We start from the raw sequence: 24,308 nt of genomic DNA, 5'->3' as shown, positions 1-24,308 counted from the left end.
TACTCCTGAAGCATTTCAAAGCTGTAGAAATGAGTACATAAAAGGAAATATCTTGCATGCAGGAAGAATCCTGTCCTCAGAAGAGAATTTGAGTACTGTCTAAGAAATAAGGTTCAGCCAAAAAGCTAAACATGGGCTGAGGGAGGGCAACAAAATCACAGAGATGGTTGAGAGAGGACTTACCACATTTGGGAAGAAACTGTATTCTGATGGAGCTGTGGAAGTGAATCAAATTAATGGTACACAACTGATGACAATGGTTCTAGTATTTTCTTTTCTTTCTTTCTTTCTCTCTCTCTCTTTTTTTTTTTTTTTTTTTTTCCTTTTCGTATTGGCTTTGTTGGTCTGGTTTGTTTTATATACATACTCTGTTATTTTTCTGTTCATTTTTTCTGTTCAAAGAACAATTTAAATGTTGTTTAATCATGACCAATCAAGAACAAACAATTTAAATAACAGGATGCTCTCGGTAACTCTTATTGTAATAGAAATAGTGAGAAATACAGCAAAGAAACTTCTTGTATCTCAGTTAAAATAGATGAGTTATTTTTTCACCTCATGGGAAGGTTATCAGCTGGCATTTGTGTACGGTTGGATAGACAGGCTGTCACTAGGCAGGAGAAGAGAAATTCCAAATTACTTGTTTGCTTTGTATTCTCACAGAAACATGTTTTTGGTGCTCTGATGATACACAGAGTGTCTAAGTTCCTAATTCTTATACTTCAGTTAGATTCCTAATGTTATATAAAACAACATCCTGTTTTAGCAAATACAGCTATTCCAGAGGGTGTGTGTCCAACATTGCTAGAAATATTTATTTTCCTTTGGTRGATGGTATTTGTGTCCTTATATTTGATCAGTCTTGTTCTTTTAATATCTAAAGGCTGCTGCACAATTGCAGCTGTAGCTTTGCTCTTGGATGCACATGGCCTACAATTGGACAAACTTGAAGAGCAAATAGAATATTTGCACTGCTTTCCTCAGTGTCATGACTTCTCATGGTGGGATTTGTTGCATCTTGGTCTTCTGGGCAAATTCTCTCCCTGTCCTAATTTTCTGTTACTCCTCAAAGCAACAGCAGAAATTCAAGAAGGAGATTGATGTCTTGAAGCACAATGTAGCTACAGCAAGGATGGGAAGATCTGTGGGAAATTACTGTGGTGTGTAACTGAAGGTAGCTGAGGTGTTGCACCAAAAATGCTGACGCTGAGCTGGCAACACAACATCATGACTGCCTCAAGTAGCGTAACTAACACTACTGGCTATGTGATCGCTTATAGAGAAGGAATATGGCTTTTTGCTTATCCTGCATCAGTTCTGCAAAGGCTTCTGCATGCACTAATTTAGCCTTCCTTTGGGATACTTCTCGTCGTGTTTTGCAGTAACATTCGGGGATGGATGCTTTGATTTTTCTCTGAACAATAACGTGGCTGGTCTAAGCACAGATAAAATTCCTGCCCTTTGATATGCTGCCTAGAGTTTACTGCCATCTTCCATCCTTTTTTCCCCTGGAAAAATACCTAGTTTTGCTTTCAGGATAAAGCTTATCAGATCAATATGKTATAAGCACGGTAAAGTTCAAGAAACTGACTCCATTACTATCATGAGATGAAAAATTGATTTAGTTGCATTCCCTCTGTATTAATTCATTGATGCTTTACGTTCCCATAAAAGGTATTATATGCTCCTTATTTTCCAGCAGTGTCATCAATCCTAATGAAGAGCAAAGAACAAAAATTTTTATTTTGTATACAAGACAGCTGATCTGACTTAGCTCTTCATTTATAAATGCTGCTGTAGATTTTACTGTTCATCTGCTCCTTAGTGTGCTTAGGTTATATGTAGAATCTAGAAACTGGGATATTAACAAAATGGGAGAACATGGTACAGGAATATAAATCTAGATTACTTTTTTATAAAAGCTGATGAAATTTTGCTGGAAGCAGTTGTCAAGGAATTAAAATGTTATTTGAGAATTTGATGTACTTTTGCAGCATTTGGTTCTGCATTAGTTACATTTGGACTACTTCAAGTATTTATCAGCCATTAATTCGCTACCTCTGGCTCCYTAATGCCTGATGACATTTTATTCTTAACCTATGTTATTATGTATAAGAGCTTTATACGTGTCTGCTGATTTACATACAATTGCATATATGTACTTTTGCAGCTCTGACAATAAAGGTGAATGAATCAGAAGCATAAATAAATGTAAAAGTGGCTTAGTGGGAGAAGCAGCCAACAGAARAAAAGATAAATAGGAAGGGCTTTCTTGGCCATTCCTGTTGTTGCTTTTCCCACCATCTCCCTGCCTGCTTGCTGTAGGAAGCTGCCAGAGATGGTTCATCTGCAGAATATCTTGGGACTTTTTGGTTTAATGGTAATGTTCAATGTTCCAGAGCAGATAGATAAGTTAAAAATTAAACAAAACTATGTACTGTGACTTTGGCCACTGCTTGTGATACAGCAGTTATTTCTTAATGATATTTAAACAGATTGTGGCAAGTTCTAAACATCTGTGCTAATCGGGGTGTGGGGGAGAAAAAGTTATTTTCACTTTGGCTTCACCAAAGTTAACCTTAAGTTTTCCCTATCTTTCTGAATGTTTCCTATTACAAACACAAAGCAATGACACATCAGTCATCCTAAAGGTTCAAGACACCTGTTATAGATTTAAGGGTGTTAAATACCAGTATGATAAAACAAAATGGACAAAGCATTAAGTAGATGTGGTCTCATTAAAGCATATCTTGTTTGAATGTACATGCAAATTTGTTAAAAGAATTTAACTTAAAAAGTGGAATTTATTGGGAAAGACAGTCAACAGGTAGGATATATTCAGGTAATGAGAGGTTTGCTTTCTGTGACATCTGTAGCATTTCAGCTCACGTTGCAATGAGACATGGGCGTGCACCAAGCATAGTTACTATGAGTCAATCCGATAATTTTGTAAGCAAGAACTTGCTCGTACCCAAGAGAATCTGTGTGTCTCTGTGCAGCGCTACCAAAATTTACCATCAGCCAAGGTCTTCTGTAAAAGAAGGACATTTTTGGCAGGTTAGGCTTCATAAGGAGGTTTATCTCCCATGCTGGATATTTTGATCAAATGTGTTAGTGTTTGGATTGTGCTGTGAACCTGTCCTTTTGGCTTTTATGGAACATGAGTGTGAAGCGAAGATTACTGCTGAGCAGGGCAAGAAAATTGTTTGGATTTATTTTCCTTACTTGGCTGGGGAAGGAGAGTCTTTTATTATTATGGAACTGCTTGGGCTTTTTTTGAGTTTTTCTTGCATGTAGTTACATCACCATGCCTGGAGCCTATTATCAGAGATTTTTAAAGTATAATTTAAACAAGTAAATCTAGTGTGAAGGTGACAAGCAGCCAGTGAGTGACAGGAGGAAATTTCTGGTCAGGTCCCTGAGGTTATCTGTACTGTGCTCTCACAAACTATCTTTTATGCAGTTGTCTTTTCTGGCAGGAAAGACTTTCCAAAATCTGTTAGCAGGGTCTGACATGAATGGAAAATTTCCCGTTGACATCAGTGAACTGTGAATCACATCTTAAGCTTCCTGACTTGTTTCGTTCAGGGCCTTCCCTAAAAGCCATTTTGGCAGAAGCACCTACAAAAAAGAATGTGTTGTTTTCATTTAAATAATTTAAGATGCCTTGTCTAGATATCTCTTCTGAACTAGTTGACAACCTGATTGTATCTCCCACACCTTTGACTTTCATTAATCCCTCCCTTCCTGAATGCTGAACCTTCTCTTGTTTATGTAACATTCATTCGTCATGTAGTTTGCAAATTCTGGGCCAGCAAACTGTCCTTTGTGCRAGCATCTAGCATGTCTTTGGGTTCTGGCAAAGACAAGGAAGATGCTGTGATATCTTTACAGTCTGTGCAGCAGAGGCACAATCTTGTTTTATTTATTGCATCAACGTAAACCATTCCTATTTTTTTTTTTTGCAGTAGGCACCAAACTGAGTAATAAGAAAAAATGATTTTACTGGTATTTCAACCTGTAATTTGAAAGAACATGGAATTTCAATCCCAGAGGTTTTGACAGTGAAGCAAACTCTCACTATCAATATGGAAAAGGAGTTTTTATTTGTGTGTGTGTGTGTACTTTTTTTTTAAGGGAGTTACAGCACTAATAGRTGTCTTTTGCAATAGAGCATTGAAGAATGGAGTAGCATGAAGCTGCCATATTGACTAGAAGTTAGTAATTGGTTGTGTTACAATAGAAAGCTCATTCTTGCAGGTCTCCTCATGGCTTGGGGGCAGTTGGTGAYCTTTTAAAAGGTAATCATGTGGAAAATATAAATTTCTGTTCTTTTGCTCTATGTTTAGATACATCAATTTGAGATCACAGAATGAAAGCAGCATGAAATGTTATGGCGAAGACAGCACAGCAAGAAACAGCAGTCTCACACGTACTCACAAATCAGGTAATCATAGCAGCATCATGTGTCCGCTTTTTTTGAGTCTGACTTGTTAAAGGAGGCTCAATACYTGTTGACCATCTTCCAAAGGTTGTGCTTCTGCATCCCTGTAGCTTTGTTGATGGACTTCTCAAATATGATGTTTGTATTGGCTTTGGGTCCTGTAAAACATTATTTTATGTATCCTAATATGTATGCCATAGGAGATCCCCACRTATTTAAATCTCTTCTAAAGACCCACCTTGGCTAAACTGTCTGCTACCAACAAGATGGACATTAGTTTGCTTTATAAAAAAAGAAGCCATGATGTTCTGTTATTTGAAGTCATTAAATCTGAAGAATCGTTTTCAGATGGGTCCTGCAGCTGCATTTCTAAAAAGCCACTTTCCTTTGGGGGAGGTATTGGGCTCAAAATAGCTTGTTCCTCTCTTCTGAAAGCTTAACCATATGCTATTTCCCRCATGCTATTTCTTCTTTCTTCTTCTTTTTTTTTTAATTGTTTATCTGTCTGAGGATGTTTCCTTCTTACCTGTTTTTGCAAATCTCAGCGTATGTTCTCTGTTTACAACGTTTATAGTTACAGAAAAAGGCAGTTGCATTACAAGGTTTGGAGCATAAACACTGTAGAGGTCAGTAAAAAGCTGGTTAAGTGTGTTATAAGGATGCTCACCTCACACTAAARTAGTGTGTTTGGCATTGCTGTGGTCTCAGCAATAGCTGATGGATTGATGTTTGAGTGGAAAGGCATAAAAAATGCTCCCCTGTACTCCCAGCCCTGCATCAGCAGCATGAGTAGAGATGGTAACATAGCTGTGTACAATAAGTGGGCAGTGTCTAACCTATCTGTTTTTAAGTTCTTCTGTGCCAGGGTCTTGTCAGGTCTGCAGTACTAGGGTCTTGCTGGGGGAAGACAAATCACTCAATGCAGTCAATTCTGTAATAGAAATAAACCAAAATATGAAAGTGAGGGTGCTTTTGATAATGGAACATGTATATCTTCCAGGAAGCATATGAAAGAATTGTCCTTGATCTAAGGCTAACCAGAAGGTACAACAGTTTACTTCATATAAGCAGTCAGTAAGCTTAGATCAGCTGTGAAGACATTTCAGAGAAAGGACATTCCCTTCAGCCTTGATCAAATATGCAATAATATATTGGTGCATACTAAAAATCATGTTTTTATTATGTAATCAGCGCCTTTACAGAACCCTGTCCTCTGTAAGCTTTTTAGTCATGTAGTCTTAGAATATGCAATTCAAGTGCCCTTCTAGCTGTAGTAGAGTTCTTTTTTATTATTATTTTGGGGTATATTTTCTTTCATCAGTACTGTGAGGTGATATCGTCATTTTATATTTGCCATTTTTGTGGAGTAATGTGATACATGCATCAGTGACGGTTCTGAGAACCCTTCAAAGTATCTTGAAACTGTAACAGCATTTAGCTGACAACAAAGATAATCAAATTTACAGAAGCAACCTTCTTAATTTCTTTGGAATTCATGCAACTTTATATCCCTTACGCCAAATTGAGTTAACGGTTTTGTTTAGAAATCAACCCCTTTTTGAATAGCAAGAATTATGTTAGTTTTAGGGAGAAAAATTTTTTAAATTACCAGTGCCTGAGAATGTATTTTCTACTTGTAAATTACATCAAAAGGAGAGAAAAATATTKCTATTTGTCTGTCTTCTTCTCTCTTCCTCCTTTTCTAGAGGCTTTCCTGAGATGATCACAAACTCTTATTTTTGCTGTGCTTTTTTTTCCTCAAACTGCATTGAAATGGAGAAATTGCTAGGTTCCCCTCCCTCTTCTTACATTCCTTTCTCCTCCCCTAAATCCAATGTGTTCTTTATTAAACTGAATTAGGACATTCTAGTCTCTCTTAAGAGTAGAAATGGGAACAGCTCGAATGAGCAGCCACATGAGATTCAGCAGCCTTTCCAGCTGCACTGCAGAAGGAGCTCAGCTGCAACGGGAATGATAATTTTTGAAGGATTTGTGCAACTGTTGAAGATTTACCAGCATTAATATTAAAAAGCAGATAATCTATTTTCTCCTTCCCWTTTAAGAGTGCATAGCTCTCCCACTACTTTCCTCCTTTTGCTTCCCTTACATACTCTTTTCATTTCTGCAATTATTTTATCTACTTACATTCTCATACACTAGGATGTTGTTTGGGTTTTTTTGTGTTTGTTTTTTTTGCCTAACGACGCCAACGTTTGGGTGCATATATGGGCATGGATTTGAGACCGCTGCCATTCAAAGCAAGTCAGAATTGAAGTGCAGTTGGAAACRTGAGCTATTGTATCCAGTATTACAGTGAAAATGGTTTTCAGCCCTAGTCATTTGTCCTTCAAGTAGCTGTATAAAATTGTCTTTGGTCCTTGAAATCCATATTGCTATTCTGGCATTAGTTCTAGCTAGAACAGCCAAAATCCCAACACTTTTTCACCCTTGTTTTCAATTCCTGCCTGTATTGTTACATCAGATGTGTATTTAGCGTTTCTGTCTGAAGAAAGTGTAGGTATCTGGGTTACCCTCTTTGTACCTATCTTCCTCCTYTTCTCTCTGATACACATTCACCTTGCTTGGCATTAGAAATTACTCATTCTGTTTCAGTACCATGCTACTTTTCTTGCATGCTTATTTCCTGGGTCAGAAAAAGAGAGCTCAGATTTGAAATGTGGCTGCAAGGAGTTATGGAAGCAAGCAAACCTGGCATGTGAAAAAAAACCTGCAACAGCACAGAGGTCTTCGAACTATGCCATTGTTCCTCTCCCCCATTGCTGTGCTTCTCAGCCATCCGGTGTTACTGCAGTCTTCACATCCAAAGTTGTAGTGATAGCTGTAGCTCTGCTTCTGGAAGCTGAAGTTYGGTAATGCTGGGGTGTCCTTTTTTACGTCGTTCCTTGTTGTTTTTAAAGCTGCTCATCTTAGTGGGTACTTGGTGGTAGCTGTATGTTGGTGGTGCCCAGCTAGAAAGGTCATGCCTGTCTGTGCTATTGCATGCTTAAAGTCTGGATTAGAGTTAGCCAGCGTGAAAGGGGCTGCTGATACTGTTGACATTAATGGAATGGAGTCTGATAGAGAAGGAAGGACTGTGTAATTGTGTATCTGTCCTAAGGAAAATCAAAGAGAGAGCTAATGTAAGTGACGGTTGTCAAGTGTCTTGACTAAGGTATATCACAGCAAAATATCCCACAATTCTGAACAACAGAACAGGCCAGTAAAGACATTCCAATAAAAGAGGCTAAAAATTTGAGTAAGATAAATCCTGTTTTGTTTCTGTTGAAGCTGAGTGGAAGCAAATTTTAAAGGAAAGGAATAAAGGAAGGCGACAGAGAAGTACTCTTCTTGAATTTTGGCCCTCCATAGTTAGAAATGAAGCTTTATATTCTAGTAACAAAAAGAGAGCCACTTGAGAAAGCCCTGTCTCAGCCTGCCCAAGTAAAGGGCAGTAAGATGTGATTAAAACCTCTTAGTGAGCTGTTTCTGATATTGGGAGAACACACAACAGGGACACACTTCTGATACCTTAAGTTACATGTTATAAAAATATTCTTTAGATTGCTAAAAGTGGTCACTAATTTGAACTGACAGTGTGTTAGAGTTCTTTACAACGTAAGGGCAGATTGCACCCCATCAAATGAGCAGTCTGCTAATACTGTTATTTGTGAGTAGCTCTGTCCTGCAGAGACCTGTTGGGCATTGAGGCCTTTTTTTGCTGCTGCCTTCTTAAGCATGGAAATCAAGGTCTTTATCCAGTTGTCATCTTTTTTCAGGCTGACTCTTAATTCATCTGTAGAACATGTAGATTTTTGATTAAAGTGACTACTAAAAAATTTAGAGTAAGTTGGGTAAAGTATAAGATCCAATTGCATTTTGATTCACAGCTGTGCACCGTACTGAGACAGCTTAGATCAGTGCTGTAATAACTTTATGGCCCATTAATGAGTCTGCTTCCTTCAGCATCTGCTCTTCTACAGTCTTTTGTCATCCCTCTCTATTAACTTAGTTGAAAATGAAATTGGCTGGCATTCAGTCCTGTTTCTTCAGCCCACATCCAACCCAGCTTTCAAGCACTGACTTACTTGGAGTGATGTTTTGCTCTGAAATTCATGTGGATTCAGATAGTTCAATAGAGTAACTGTGACTATTGTTTATTGTACTTGAAAAATTCTGCAGGTTTCATGTTCTGTATTGTGTGATGGAGTTTGGGAGGACTTTTTTTGAGGGGGGTGTGTTATAATACCAACTCTCTGATGTATTGCTGCTTGCCCTTTCCTCTAAGATCTTCTGACTCTCCAGTGATATGGTTTATTAAGGATGGAAAATTGCATCATCTTTATTGAAGACTGATAACATTAGAATATTCTTGCGTTTTATGTGTACCAGAATTAAGCTGTGGCATGCTTCCAGGAAAGACTAGTAATATTTGTATTTCCTTTCAGTTGCTTGTATTTGAAGAGGGAGGCAGTTGGAGCGTGTAAAGATATTTCAGCAAGCTTGCTATGTCTGTGGCTTTTGATCTGGAGATTGGAGCTGTACGAGTTGCAGGGGACCACATGGAAATGATAAGAGTTGGAGTGGAATCTTGTCCCTGTTGAAATCARTTGAACTCCCATTAGTTTGAGTCCAGATTCCATCCATTATCTTGAATAGGGTGTTTCTCTTTCTAGGCAGTCTAAAGAAATGCTTCTGTCCCTTTGCATTTGTTTTCATGTTTCTTTGTAATGATTCCGTAATTGGGATGTATCTGTAATGTCAAAAATGTAATAGGTTAAGTAGCATGAAGGACTGCTAGAAAGAAAATAAATGTGGAATTGCATAACCATTGCTGCCCTAAAACTCATGCTGCTTTTAGAAGTTGGGTTACTTGATTAACCATTTAGTAGTAATAGTTGTTGTTAATGTCATTGAAAGAAACAGAAAACATTCAGTATGCTGCCAGTGGCTTCTTAGTTGGCCTGAGACTAACTATTGTGCCTCCAAAGCCTTAATAATGTCATGTGCAGCACTGAAATACTCTTTATTAGTTTTAATCCAGTGCCATGTATTTAACCAATGTATACCCTTAGCATTTTATTAGAGCTGATTGCGAGTGTGCAGCATATACAACATAAACTCCTTGAATTCAAGCCTCTTCAGGCTGGTACCTCAGGGACTGGGTTATTACTAATTACTTTTGTCAATATGCCTGTGCGCTTTTTTTATCCATTACCTGAAGGTAGAAAAAAATGCTTTTAGAGACATATGGTTTTCTCCCACCAGCTCAAGTGATGCTTTTGAAGGAATGTTTCCATCTTTGGGTGGTGTTCCCCCCCCCCCCCCCCCCCCCCCAAAAAAAATCCAAATTTTCATGTATAACTTCTGTAGTGGCTGAGCTTTGTAGTCTTTTTATCACTTCGTAGGTATTTTTTAATGTAATAAAAAATATAATAAGTTTATTATAACTTTTCAGGTTTTTACAAATGCATTGTTTCTGTGTAATTGTGGTGACAACTCTGTAACCGCCCTAAGAAACCGCTGTGTATCCCACCTCCCAAACTGGAGGTAAGCTGAGGATGATGGGGCTATTGGAGAGGAGGTGTCTCTGAGCATCTTTTCTTTTGAGAGAGGTTTGTGCTAATATTTCAAATACAGACCTTTTTGACTGTGTTTTCCAGTACCTCGAGAACTGATAAGCCCCCAGGTGAAAAAGGTGCAGTATACAGCGTTTGGCATGTGTCCAGGGGCTGGCTTTTTCTCTGCTGGCCACAGTCACTGTGGCTGCTGGAACAGGTGGTAGGTAGCACATGCCACCATGGTCCTCCTACAGGCGGGCAGGGTGGGGGCTTAGGAGCCTGATTGGCCATTTGATTCTTTTTTATATCTTTTCTTTTATAAATCATGTTGATGTTTTCTGATGCATTAAGTGTAAGCACTCTTACTGTCCTCCTCCTGAAACTCTTGTGGTCTTTTAATTATCTCCTGTAGTGTTTATTCTCACTTACTGGTTTGTATCACTATTATGTCTTGTTATTAGTGATTAATACTTGTCACTTCAAACAGAAGCCTTATAAGAAGGGCCAAACAACAAAGAATGTAATGTGAATTCTAGTACCGTTAGTAAGTGAAAATGGGGACACACCATTTCTGCACAACAGGCACACCGGTTGTGACAGACCCGCTAGTGCTTTACTTCCTTTGGATGTCTTGTAGAAAAAAGTGTTCCCAGTGTTGTCACTGAGCCTTCTTAAATGGGCAGGCATAAAAGGAGATGCATATCCCTATATAGGATTCCCCCTTTCCTTTAAAAGATGGTGGCCTTTCAGTGTGAAATATCACACAGTGTTATTTTTAGGCCCTTTGAATGTTTTGTGTAGGCTTTGTTTAGGTTCTTTTCGTAATTTTTAATAGGAAATCTTTGTAATTGGGTTGTGGCTGAAGAATCCTGTTGGCAGCCTGACCATTCATTGTTGACTGATACCTTTTTTAATCGTACATCTGTAAAAATCTGCAAGGGAGYGTGTTCAGAGAAAATACGAAGCAATCTATATTTCTGAAAGGAGAAATAAGCTTGCAATTATTCTCAGCCATTGTTTGTCACATGAAAATATTATGTGTTAATGGTTGCAGACTATTTACACAAAACCTGTGTGTATACCCTGAAAGCCCTCTTCACTAGGAGCTGTTTTTTTTTTTTTTTTCATGCATTATGCCAGAATTGAAAAGTGCTRCTGGTGGTAGGGCGGGTTGTTTGTGTGTGTGTGTGTGTTTTGGTTTGGTTTGTTTTCTTTTGTGCCTGCAGCTATATATAAACCTTGGTTAAAATGGTTAAAATTTTCTCCATCAGTAACTTAACATTTATCCATCCAAATCAGAGATTCTCTTAAGTTTAAAAAGGTAGGCTATCAGTACTCAGGGGTCTTTGGTAAGCATTACATTTAGAAAGGCAGATGTGAAAGAGGTAGAGTTATGATTGCTTTTGGTGTTTGTTTTGTGTTCTTGTTAAAGTTCAGCATCAACCTCTTTTGCGTTAAAATGCATTTATGTGTGTAGGCACAGCGTGCATCTGGATGTGTGCATATAGACAGGGTGATCATTTCTTACTCTGGAATAGTAAAACAAGCCTGTAATGTGCCTATATATTTTTTGCTGCTGTTTTATTCTTTGAGAAACAATTCAGACATCTGTGAAGTGTTGCTTTGACTTCGTATTTATACAGTAATAATGATAAATGGTTACATTCAGTATAAATTACTCCATTAAAATAATGCAAACTGAAAAGGATAACAGAGTATAGAACAGAAGTTGGAATTCAGCGACCCTTTGTGTGAGTTGAATTATCATAAAAATTTCCATGGATTGGTTTGGTTTTAGCATTAATCTAATTCCATATAGAATATGAACAAACCTATGCGCACAGGTGTGGTTRGGTTACTATGCTTGTGATTTTATTGTCATAGCAATAAGTATTAGCCTTGCCCCTTATGTTTCAGTTACACTGTATTTTCATACCACTGGTGGACACCTCCTGTAAATACCCTGGAAGTTTTAAGAATCTGTGAAAGGCTGCAAAACCTGGATAACAATTACATTTTTTTTTTGTATGTCTTTTTGCACCCAGATATCTGAGTGCTTGAATTCAAAGCTATGTTTTTCTTTTACCTTCCTTTTCAGGCCTTTAGGGAGGCATCTGTGATGTCTGCAGTATGACTTGAGTTAGCGTTACTAAATGGGTGTATTCCTTCTGACAAGATGACTAGCAGTAGAAAGGTGATTTAGCTTGATAGTTGTCTGGCTAAAGCCTAGTCTTGAGAGCAGTATTTGGCCATCTGGAGTTGCCTGCGGTGGAATAGCCCAGCTGCTATAATTTTGCATATGATTTGTTTTCCAGCTAGGAGTTTTTAGTTTTCTTTGAGGCAATAACCATTTATGTAGAAAGCCAGYACTTACCATGCTTTTCTCTTGCTCCACAGGTGCCTGGTGCACTGAACCTATTAACTGTGCAAGATTTGTGCTTTGGTCCTCTCTTGAAGATGTGAAGCAACGTCGAGTCTGAAATTGGAATTACTGATAGACTGGAGGAAATCTTAGTCCTTGTGATACACATGGACATGCTGAATTATAAGTAATTCTAGCTTCTTTTCCCCTTCCCTCCCCTTCCCTTATTCAGCTATCTCAGGGTTCATAGAGATTTCAGTGGTTTGTGTGCCTGTAAGTTTGGAAGAAAAGTGACCAAAAATGGGGGACCAGCAATTGTATAAAACCAATCATACTGCCAACAACGAGAACTTGTACTACCAACAACAGCAGATGAACTCCCTTCCATCTCTAAATCATAGTTATGGGACATCTGTTATGGATGCTCCTCAAGCATCTCCGCTCTCTCCCCAGTTTCCCCAAGATTCAAGAGACAGTATAGCTTTGCCTGTAGGTTCAAAAAGTCTTGGGTCAATGGATACATCTAGACAAACAAGTTGGACGCATTCTGTCTCAGGAAACCATGTCCCAGTAAGGAACAGTTTGAATAATCAAAATGCAATGTGGAGCCCTCTTGGGCAGGGGGAGTCTCATGATGGATACCAATATTCTTATTCTCAATCTGGTGAAAATCGATCACAAAAAATTACCAGTGGGGTCCTKCATAAATTGGACTCCTTTACACAAGTATTTGCTAACCAAAATCTGAGAATTCAAGTCAACAACATGGCTCAGGTTTTGCACACGGAGTCTTCAATGCTGGATAATTCTGGTGATAGTGCACTTCGGCAGCTACTGTCTCAGAAGCCAGCAGTTGAGCAACAGCCTGTAACTTCCAGTATACAAAGATATCAACCAGTGCCACAGCAAATGCATCAGAATTTTGCAAGCACACAGCAAAAGCAACAAATGCAAGTCATGCAGCACCAACATTTGTACTATGACTACCAGCAGCATTTATCACAAATGCAGATGCATTCTGCATTTCAGCAAGGACAGCCGCATGTTCAACAAATGCAGTCTCAGCAGCTCTTACCACAACAGATGCAGCACTTGCAGCAGGCTCAGTACTATGCTCAGCCACAGCAGGGACATCAACGGCTTTCAATACAAGAGATCCAACAGCAGCAGCAACAGCCAACTCGGCAACAGCAACAGAGGCAGTGTMCAATGCAAATAGCTCAGTATTATCAAACGCAACCTGTCATGCAACAGTTACAGCAGCAGCAACAGCAGATGCAATTGCAGCTTCCTCCATACCACAGGGAACCTGATCCAAAGACTATGCATGAATCACACCAGTACCCTCAGGATCCAAGTCATCCTGTGCAGCTTATCCAGTTGGGAGCAGTGCCTCAGTATTGCTACCAAGATCCCCACGAACAGTATAGGCATTTGTACCCGCAGAGTTTACTGCAGCAGCAAGARGATCAGCAGAAGCAATATCCAAATGAGAGCCGAGGTCAGACTCTGAACTCTCATGTTGGCCTCACTCCACCAGAGACAGCAGAGGACCCCACACGGCAGGAGATTAATTCTGTAGGTAACACGGTTCCTCATCGAACTCTTCTGCCACTGTCAGGAGTTCATGTGAACAACAAAAGCTCTCAGCAAGACTCTCCCAGCACCATATGGCCTCAGGTATGTAATATTTTTGATCCTTGCACAGACAGACTTGTTTTGCAGAAGAGTAGCAGTATGCAGAAATGAAGCAGTTGCAGGAGACCTAGAAAGTTGGGGTATGAGCAGTGGGTGTTACCTGGATGTTTTAGGGAACTGTGTTAACAGGCTTCACCTGTCTACATTAATGTTGCTGGTTTGGCTTCAGGCCAGGCCAGCAGCAATACCCAGCTGTTATCATGGGGACTATGGGTTCCCTAACAAGAAAGGATTTGGAAAGTTCTGAATTGGCTTCTGATGAAGAGGAAATCAGTTACAACAGGGTGCTTCTGCTAATATATCAGTACCTGGGGGCCTGAATATATGTGAAAATGTAGTCAACTGCTTATTTCCRAAAGTAATACCTAAAAATCAAAGTGAAGGCCTCAAGCAGCAGATGAGTGTAAGAAAATGCACTAGCCGCATAAATAGAGGTACAGATTTGTTAGATAAATGTAAGGTTCTCAATTCAGATGTTTTTAATATTAGCAAAATCATATGCAAAATGTAAACATAAAGAAGACTTTCTGTGAAGACCTTCATTTATGCATTGATATTACCTGAAAAATACTTTTCTCTTCTTTTCCCCCTCCCCATTGATAGCAGATGCAACTGTCAGATGGCAGAGTGCAGCCACTGTCTCCAGAACAAAGGTATCATAAATTTTGGTCTTTTTCATTTAAACATGAGAAATACAAAGGAATGTTGCAGTTGGGAGGGAGGGGAAAGTATTTTGGGTAGGTCATGGATGCTGGCGTTCCAGAAGCATCTCTAGTTTTGTGCTTTCTGGAGATGAGTTTGCATGGTTTCCTCCATCCCCAGCAATAAAATAAAATAAGTGCTTTATATATTTAAAAAACAAAGAAATAGTGGAGGCTGGGGAGCAGCATGCTTTTAAAGCTCTRTTGCATCTGTGTGAGAAGGGGTGATTCACTATTTAGATTTCTATCTTTGGCAGCAGGATCTTTGGTTTTTCTTAAGGTCTCACCTCTGAAGAGCTGAAGTGTCCTCTATCACTGTCATTTGCCTTAAGTAGGGGCCTTAAGTCCAAGTGCTCATTAAGTGTGGTCACCAGTAGGGCAATGTGAGTCTGTTACAAGTAGATCTTTTCTTCTAACCCATGGGCCCTCAGGCTATCTCAGACTGAGGGCTGTGTTTTGGTGAGTGCATCTTACTGAAAACTGTCCTTCTGTCCATCTTGGGAACAGCTGATCTAGGTTATTGCCCACATATTTCACAGCATTCACCCTATGCTTACTTGTGGCTTCCTAACTATTTAATTATAAAATTTTGTTGATATTCTCAGTTAAAAGGCTTCCTTTACCTCAAAGGGAACATACCAAACTGATGTCTCCTCTTCTATTCCATGCTAAAAAAAAATAGCGGTCAAAGCAGAGAAACATTTCCTGAGAAAGCTGATGCGAAGAACAAGCTAACATGTTCAATATGCTTGAAGGAGTTTAAGAGTTTGCCTGCTCTAAATGGTCACATGAGGTCACATGGAGGAGTAAGAGCATCTCCTAACTTCAAGCAGGTAGCAGTTCATTTTACTTCTGTATTTGGCTCTCTCCTTTTCRTGTTGATGTTTGCTTGCTTTGCTATGCTTTGCTTTGCTACCAAACCTTGTTCTCCCCAGTGCTGTTTTGTTATGTCACATGCTACTTAAGTAGAAATATACATAATCCTGCTAATTTATAGGCCAGAAGTCTTGTTTAAAAGTGAGAGGCAAGGGAGGAGGAAAGGAAAACATTTGTGCCTCTTTGTTTCTCTGCACATTACAAAAACACCCTACAAACTCATGGCAGGAGCTTCTAATTTTTTCCCCCTCATGTTTGTTTATTATATTAGAAATATCAGGAACATCAAGTCTTCCTTATTTTCATTTGGACTGCGTGGATGACTAAGGGATGTTTATTGGAAGCATTCCCAAGCTTTAATTGAAGGAGCAGGATTGTTGAATCTTTGACAGCTTTCTTCCCAAGTGTTTTAGTTCTATAGGTATCAACAAATACCAAACTAAAAATATGAGTTTGAATTGTTCTAAATAAAAATAACTTGTCCTGTAAAATAGTTTTTCATTGTCCTAATATTTTAGAAATTCAGTCCTAGTAGGTAATACTACAGCAAACCAAAGAACTGGTAGCATTATGCCATCTGTGTCTTTTTGGTTTTAGGTGAGTGACTGGGGAATTCTACCTTCGTAGTCACAGAAAGGGCACATTTATCTCCCCCTTTTGCGAGATAACTTACAAAGATGTTTTAAGTGGCTTTTTAGCACTAAGGCTGAATCTTTTGTAGAAGTTGTATGTAATCTGCCTACTTGATTCAAGGCAATGATGGAATCCGAGCCACGGTGCTACTGTGTGTTTCATAACCATGGCCACTTCTTTTCAGCCACGATGCCTACAGTGCATGGCATATCAGTCCAGAAGTAGTCCTCTCTCACTGGGGCTGAAAGCCTTTAATTGTCTGTACAGGATGAAGGAGAGAAACCACCACAGCAGCCGCTGCCTAAAGAGGTGGATAGCCTCGCGCCCATCGTCATGCCAGTGTCTGTCCCTGTAAAGCTTCTGTCACCYGAGCCCAGCACGCAGCCCTCTGCCAACACTGCCACAGTCAAAGACAAGCCTGCCAACCCTGTGTCAGATGATGAGATGCCAGTTCTCGTGAAGATGACTTGCTCTCCACCGTGCAGTCCAAAAGTGGCCAACCCCTGCTCATCTGCTGTGAGTGCTGCATTTCTTGCCATGAACTGTGCTGTGCTTGTTAAATCCCTTTGCTTATAGTGCTGCTACATTCTAAAATGTCCATACTTCAGAATATTTTCCAGAGTCCGGAATCTTAATGATACTGAATAAACGAAAAAAGGCCTGAAGCATCTTATCGTTTCTTCCTCAGTCCTTTGAAAATATTAATTTTCTCTTTGCTGGGGAATCAAGACCTCAGCTGAAAATAAATTATTTGAAATTGGAATGTGATATTCTTTTATCCCACTACAACAAAGGGATTGAGTATCTTTTTACTGTTTTTGTTTTTTCCTTTTCAGSCTGCTTTGTTTTTATGTTATTGCTTAAATTCAGCAGTTCTATTTCTTCCTGTTTTTCAAGTCAAATGTATCTATTTCTCATTTCAACCGTAGAAAGGAAGGCTCTGTGCCGTATATATTACAGTATATGCTGGTAAGCAGATACGAAGCTTACCTACTCAGAGTTCTACAATCTCTTTACTTCTCTCTTTACCTCTGTATGTGTCAGACCTAAGGGTTAATTGCTGGGAAATCYGAAACAAGAAAACCAGTTATGCTTAGTGCTTTCCTTTCACTCGTAAAACAGAAATTGTTAGTGTGATGAGGAATTGATGAGCACTTGAATGAGACGTACAAATGCTCTTTACTGTTTTCCAGAAAGAGTACTGGAGCAAACAGGGTTACTTATTTCACGTTTCAGTGCAGGAATAGCTGCTGCTTGCTCCTTCAAATCCATGCTTGCAGAGAAGGGCATGAGAAGGGATTACTGGGAGGTAYGAGTACTGTATAGTATCATCTATGTAATGCAGAGAAATATTCCTGTGCCTTTTTTTTCCTTTTTCTTTTCCTTTTCACCCATGCTTGTCCAACAACGGGACAAGAGACACCATCATGGGTGGTTCTTTATAATACTGTATATTTAATTTGTATATTCTTTATAATATTTGCATATTTATCACCTCTTTCTGAATCTTTACTCAAACATACACATTAATTTAAACAAATATAAAATCTTTTACTCTCTTCCTTTCAGCTGAAGATTTTAGGCGTAAACTTCTACTTTACTGTAGTAATAACCAGCATCTTACAATACTTAACTTGTAACTCAGCAGTGCAGTTTCTCCTTTCTATTTCTAGTTTCTGGAGAGAAAGGGGGCAGTCTTTTCTGAATCCTTGAGCTCTGAGTGGGAGATCTTCGCCAGAGACATCAGAGTAGGTGGCTTGGGCTTGTATATTTCTGCAATGTATGTGAAATTATTTGATGAAATCTGCCAGTGTTTGGCTAAATGCGCATTCAAAATCATGCTTGCGGTCTTTGTTATTACCCAAGCAAACTAAACTTGCACAGTTTCCTCCCTGGATCCTATTTTTTTTTTATATAAGCAGTGGCAATGGAAACATTCAAAGGTCACATCATCTACAGCTTCCTCTTCTTCTGTGAAGGGATTGTGCCACTGGAGACTTCTTTATCCCAAAGAACTGGAGCTGCGTTGCTTTTATTAATACAGTGCTTTGAGCTGTGCAGAAAAGCTCACACAAATTCATGGAATAAGTAGAATCAAACAGAACAAAAATAAATATTCAGCAAGACTAAAGGATGGTTGGTGAACCTAGCCAACAAGTGAGGTCCAACAGGATCTACCCAAGGTCAAACTATTGAAGTGGGGCAGTAGGGTCCTAGAGGATACATCCRTTTTTGGATAACGAGCATCAGTTTCTGAAGTTTCAGAAAGCAGAGAGGTGATTCTGCATCGAAAGCCCATGGACATCAAGAGCTCTTTTAATATTCGTATTTTTTTTTGAAAGTGTCATTGGCATAACCCCACTGCAGCTAAGTTATACTTAACTATACGCAGAGTACCATAGGTACTCTAGGAGAGAGGGGCTTACAGGATTTCTGAGATGTTATTTTGATTGGTTTGTTTCACACTAGTGGGAAAGGAGTGCCAGCTCTTTTAAGGAGCAGAACAAAAAGAGCCCTTAATCTATGACTTGGATTAGGTACTGCTTTTTTTTTTTTTTTTTTTTTTTTTTTTTTTCAGTTCAAGTCTCTTCCCCTTTTTGCTCTGTGAGCAGTAAATTAGTAAATGTTCATCATCATGATGGACTCTATCCAGGTAACCCTCACCTGTAGTTTTTCATTTTTCTCACTGTTTATAAACTGCAAAATACTCTGTAAAACTGCATTTTTCCTGCAGAAAGAAAGCTCTTCCAAAACTGAATTTTTTTAGAGAGAAAAAAATGTCAACAGCTGTTGGAGAGGATACAGCCATGATCTAACAGAAAGGACAGGACCTCTGTAATCAAAAACATTTCCACAAGCTGGAATGTATTAACATAAGGGATAAAGGGTGACAGTACTAATGCTCCTTTAACATGGKTTTTACTGGGTGAATGTGATTCTCAAGAACCACCCATGGCGTAAAGATATATATTGTCTAAACATACACTGTAATAATTTACCTTTATATAGTAATAGTGTTTACCAGAGAAGGCAGACATTCTGAAATAACCCTATCAGTCCAAAATTTTATTCTGCTTTCCAAGTTTATTCTAAATAAGATCGATAGTCTGAACACCTAAAAGCAGTATATTTAATACCACCAACTTCTGTGTGTCTTGAAGCACAACCTGGGAACCTATTTCTTTCTTTTTTCCCTAAGAAATCCCAGGTTACAGGTTAGCACAACTCCTGTAGCTTCTGCCCTTTGTGGACTGCACAGATTTAGTATTAAATGGCTTTAACTTTCAAACTCTAGGAATGTTGCAGTGTCTGTTTCCCTAGTTGTCATCTATTACCCATTTTCCTCCAAGGAAAGAGGATAGAGTTAAGTTCAAGATTCCTTGCAGCTGGACTGTACTCAGGCTGATGGGAATGTAGTGATAAGAGGCAAAGAATTTGAATTTATTACATTTTTTTTCTTCCTTTCCTGCTGCTGAGTGCTGCAGTAATTTCACTGAGCTCATATATGCCTTTCCCAGTCAAACAAAATAAATGCATTGGAAAACATCTTGTATAAAGTGTCTAATAAACTGTGACTGGGAAATGAAGCAAGTCCCAAGAGCCTGTGTATGTTAAATGCTAATAGAAATGCCCAGGGTATTCAGGAAGAGCTAAAGAAGGGAATGGGAGACTGATAGTCTTGGAAAACCACTCTCTTCCAAAAGCTGACAGCAGCCTCTCTGTATCTTCATATGGCTCAGCCATACCTTAACCCAGAGGGATCCATAAGGAAGATGAGGGTTTTTCGTACAGTTTTTTCTTTCTCTCTTGATGCTTTTGCATAGGTCCAGGTACTGTGCTTTTCTGTGGCTTTTGCTCTAGGCTGTGGGGGCTAATGTGCAATGCAAATCACATTTAACCATGGCTAAATATTAAAGTTCTGTATATTTTCATTTAGGAAATTAGCAAAAAACCTCATCAAAGTGCTGCAAAATTAGAAGAAAACTTCAAACCACTGCAGGACAAGAAGAAGTATCGACATAGACCCGAACCTCTCTTCATACCTCCTCCTTCCTTCAACTTCAGTATGTCCCACTCCGGTGCCACACTGTACCAGAGTCAGCTCCGCTCCCCCCGCGTCCTCGGAGACCACCTGCTAGACCGGACACACGAGCTCCCCCCTTACACTCCGCCACCAATGCTTAGTCCAGTTCGGCAAGGGTCTGGTCTCTTCAGCAGTGTTATCACATCATCTCATTGCACCTCTCATACTCAGCTGCCACTTACTCCACTGACACCTACTCCACGGGTACTCCTGTGTCGGTCTAGTAAGTATTATATTTACCAAGTGGCAGCATGTAGTAAATACAGCTGTGTTCTTTTCTGGYGTAATCACACTGATGATTTTGCATGTGCTTACATACAGATATGGTTMTGTAACTTCACAGGAAAAGTCCGTCTTTATCAGTGTATTTGCCTTGGGTTTCACAGAGGTGGTGTTAAAACATAAAGTGGAGAGAGGAGCCTAACCAATGAGTGAGGCTGTGATCTTTCGATTTGGTCTACAYGCAGAAAGGAACACTATGCCTCTCATTACATCAGAGCCTTCTGAAGTGAAGGGAAAAGACCTGGTTGGAGACGTGGCTGATTTAAAGTATTTGTTACTTAGCGCTTAACAAGAAAAGGTTGATAATTGTACATCATCATGGTAGTAGAAACCTGTCTAAGTTATGACGCTTCCGTTGTCTATATCTATTTAAATTCTTTTTGTGTTTAAATGTTGAAGGAAGATATTTTTTCCTTAGTAGGCTGGTGGAGTCCTTCCAGTAGAAAAGAGATTGTAGCTGCAGGCTGAGTTACTTCAGACAGGGTCACCAGAGGGCTGCATTACATACTTTGTGATGTAAATTGACTGTGCTATCATAGCAATTCCTTAAGGTTCCCATTGCTAAAAATGTTACATGTTACCAGCATGATTACTCAAGCAGCAAGTTAAATTCCTATACACAAAATCACTATATGTGTCCTGTAACCCAAAGAAAAGAATCTCATCTCATTCCTCCCTCTTTGAGGTTGGTAAGTTTATACCGTCGAAGTTGCTGACCTTCGAATCAAAAACAWCCATGTAACCAACTTCTGTAACCTGTACTGATACGTTTTAGCTGCTTGTTTTTCTTTTTATGCTACCAGACCATACTAGTCCCCTTCAAAAGATGAAAAATTTGCTGAGTGGCATTTACTGTGGCTGCTTCCAACAAAAATTATAAATAACTGACTTTTGTATTTGTAATTACTGATCAGAATGCCAAAATAGGAATTGTTATAAAGGTGCCTAAAGCATTGAATGGATTCTCTGTATTCAGCTAATATACTGCACAGACTAATGTTCTCCTGCAGACTGCGAGAGCACAGAGAACTTCTAGTCTTTATTGATGATACACACTTTAAAGTAAGCTTGTTTTAACCCCTCAGCTGTTACGCAGTCTCCTGTGTGCGGCTGATTACTCTTCTACGTGAAAAATATACTTGATTACCCAGGAACTGAGTAATCTTGAGCCGAATGTATCCCAAGTGCTGCTAAGTATCCCAGATATCTCCTGAATCACTGATTTCTGCAAAATAGTAATAAGGAGGTAGTAGTACAGCCAAGGGATGTGACATGTCAGCAATGATATAATTGTTAAGAAAATCTGTTTTAAGCACAAAAAACTCTAATCTTTGTTTCAGATAGTATTGATGGAAGTGTCATTCCAGTGACGCCTGGGCCCGGAGAACAGACTGTTGAACCGTAAGAAATGATATATTTTTGATGCTGTTTTTGTAGACTAGTTCCACCAGTTCAGCCTCTCTTACATAGAGTGGGTAGCCTGAAGTGTTTTGAACCAAGCAGGTAATTTTCAACTTCCTGAAATCATGTTGGGCTGGATGCATTTAACCTATTCTACCTCTGGATGGGAGCTGAGGACTCTGGGAGCAAAGTGTCTGTGGGGAGATGTGGATGTCATCCACATGTTCAAAAATGTTAGGAAAGGCTTCACAGGAGCTAGTGAAGGTGAAAAATGGCTAGTAATGTCTGGGAAAAAGGGCAATAAGGAGAATATATCTTGATCCAGTACTCCAGCTCTTAAATTATCTTTGGAGGTTTGGAGAAGTGTTATTTGGTGTGTTCCCTAGGGCAGGCCACAAACAGTGTTGCCCGTTAGCAGAAAAGTGTCTTTCTRTTCTCTGCTGAAGAGTACCATGCTCTGAGTATGGAACAGGAAGTTACCATTTCTGCGTCTAGCCTCTTTGGTAGTCAGCACTTGGGTAAGCTAGCTTGGTTTTCTGTAAGGTGTGATGTCTCAGAAAAGTTKACTGTGCATTGATATTTTTGTTTCCGCGCTCTCCTCCCTCCCCCCTCCCTGAGACTGATCCTCTCTAATAATCAAAATACTTATCCCAGTGAGAGTAAAGCATTGCACAAAACAGTCTGACACAATTTCCTGCCACTCTGTGTAATAAAAGTTTAGTTGGGAACAAAGTGAAAACTAATATGACATAGTTTTTTCTCTGCACATTGTATATTTAAACACTTGCTTACATTTTCGTCTTTGTAGACGAATCAATATTGGGTCCAGGTTCCAGGCTGACATTCCTGAGCTTCAGGACAGATTGCTAATGGAGAAAGATGTGCACAAGGCTACTTTGGTTTGGAAACCATGGCCAGAACTGGAGAATAAAGTCTTCCAACAAAGAGGTACAATGACTTGCTGTTTTAATAACTCATATGTAATGCTGTGCATGCTGAAGAAATTCACATTGATTGTGTGCTGTACTATACATTCGAGAGATATTAATTACCATGAATGCTGAGCAAAAAACAGAACTACATGTTACAGATTCAAGTAAGAACATTGTATGGTGACCATTAAGGTGAGGTGAGGATGAAGGGTGTTTATCCTTAAACCAAGGAGAAAGGATCATTGCTGGGCAGATGGTTTGGGGACATTGAACTGCCTGGTAAGGACAGAGATCAGACATGGAGAGGCAGCTAATGGTTCTTGGGCCTGTCTTGGGACCACAATTGAGGGAAAATAGGATGGTCTCCGTGGCTCCTACCAGTCCTGAGCACAGTTTGCTCTTGCTTCCAGCATGATTTATTTCTGTTTCTCTGCCCTGGCTGGAGCCTTCTTGGCACAGCAACATCATTGACCAAAAAACCCTTCCACATCACTGACCACATACCTCTCTGAGCCACTGCCTTACAGCCAAATCCCTGGCTCTGGCACTGCAATACCCAGTCCATCCCAAGGATGCCCTTCGCAAGTCCAGGTATGTCCCCTCAGTGAGTGATCCTAAACCAGGAGGAGAAGGTATGCAGGAGGGAGACTATGAAATCTGCTGCCTCAAACTTGTTCTCTTTGAGAGACTTTACAGAATGCTTGGCTCTTGGATGTTTAACTGACAGGCTACGATGTAATGCACTCAAATGTTGACTTGTTTCTGACAGTGGAAGACCTTTTAAATTTGAGCTGTTCCAGTGTGTTACCTGGTGGAGGAACAAACTCAGAATATGCTTTGCACTCTCTCTTTGAGGCGAAAGGAGATATTATGGTAAGATAAGAAGCTGAAAGGAGAGAGATGCTTCTCTTCCGCAGATAAATTAGCATGCTTTATTAAATGGATTTAGATTTGGTTATACAAAAAAGAGATTTCCGATTGATTAGCAGTGATGTTTTAAACATCCTGCAACATTTTTGAGGAATGGCTTTTTTCTTCCATTCTTCAATAAATTTAAATTTCAAAGCAGAGCCTCTCTGGAGGCTTACTGCACATTTCGGATAGATAAGATTACTCAGTTTATAGCCTTGGGGCTTTGAATGTCTCCCAGTGCTTTCTCCAGCCCTAATATTGCACAGGCTTTATATTTGGTCACAGAGGGCTTAGTCTTCTCCTAACCTTCATAAAATCCTATTTTGTAGCAGCAATCATATCTGTTTAATTGTTCAGAACCATGGGATAATTGCACATGGTTCTCATATAGATAATGCATTAAAAATGTTATCAGTTTAGTGATG

The 24,308-nt window shown here is 39.4% G+C and overlaps 1 protein-coding gene across 8 annotated transcripts in view; it reads left to right on the top strand.

Annotated features, from left to right (window-relative positions):
- Positions 1-24,308, top strand: part of TRERF1 (transcriptional regulating factor 1) — a 73,096-nt gene that overhangs the window by 37,708 nt on the left and 11,080 nt on the right. For 2 of the 8 annotated variants that reach the window (XM_085315809.1, XM_085315810.1), the window contains 10 exons: positions 4,350-4,447; positions 12,400-14,044; positions 14,666-14,715; positions 15,446-15,596; positions 16,540-16,788; positions 17,946-18,020; positions 20,210-20,579; positions 21,979-22,039; positions 22,848-22,987; positions 23,741-23,844. In XM_085315809.1, the coding sequence (XP_085171935.1) occupies positions 12,665-14,044; positions 14,666-14,715; positions 15,446-15,596; positions 16,540-16,788; positions 17,946-18,020; positions 20,210-20,579; positions 21,979-22,039; positions 22,848-22,987; positions 23,741-23,844 (2,580 nt within the window). In that variant the 5' untranslated portion in view covers positions 4,350-4,447; positions 12,400-12,664. The remainder of the gene's footprint in view (positions 1-4,349; positions 4,448-12,399; positions 14,045-14,665; positions 14,716-15,445; positions 15,597-16,539; positions 16,789-17,945; positions 18,021-20,209; positions 20,580-21,978; positions 22,040-22,847; positions 22,988-23,740; positions 23,845-24,308) is intronic. The other 6 variants (XM_085315812.1, XM_085315814.1, XM_085315813.1 and 3 more) reach the window with 6 other exon arrangements.

This window comes from Rhea americana, unplaced genomic scaffold (assembly GCF_003343005.1).
Source record: "Rhea americana isolate MKP2758 unplaced genomic scaffold, rheAme1 scaffold_44, whole genome shotgun sequence".
In the NCBI taxonomy this organism is placed as follows: domain Eukaryota; kingdom Metazoa; phylum Chordata; class Aves; order Rheiformes; family Rheidae; genus Rhea; species Rhea americana.
The sequence above is the reverse complement of the archived record's forward strand: the minus strand, read 5'-3'. Positions and strand labels throughout refer to the sequence as shown.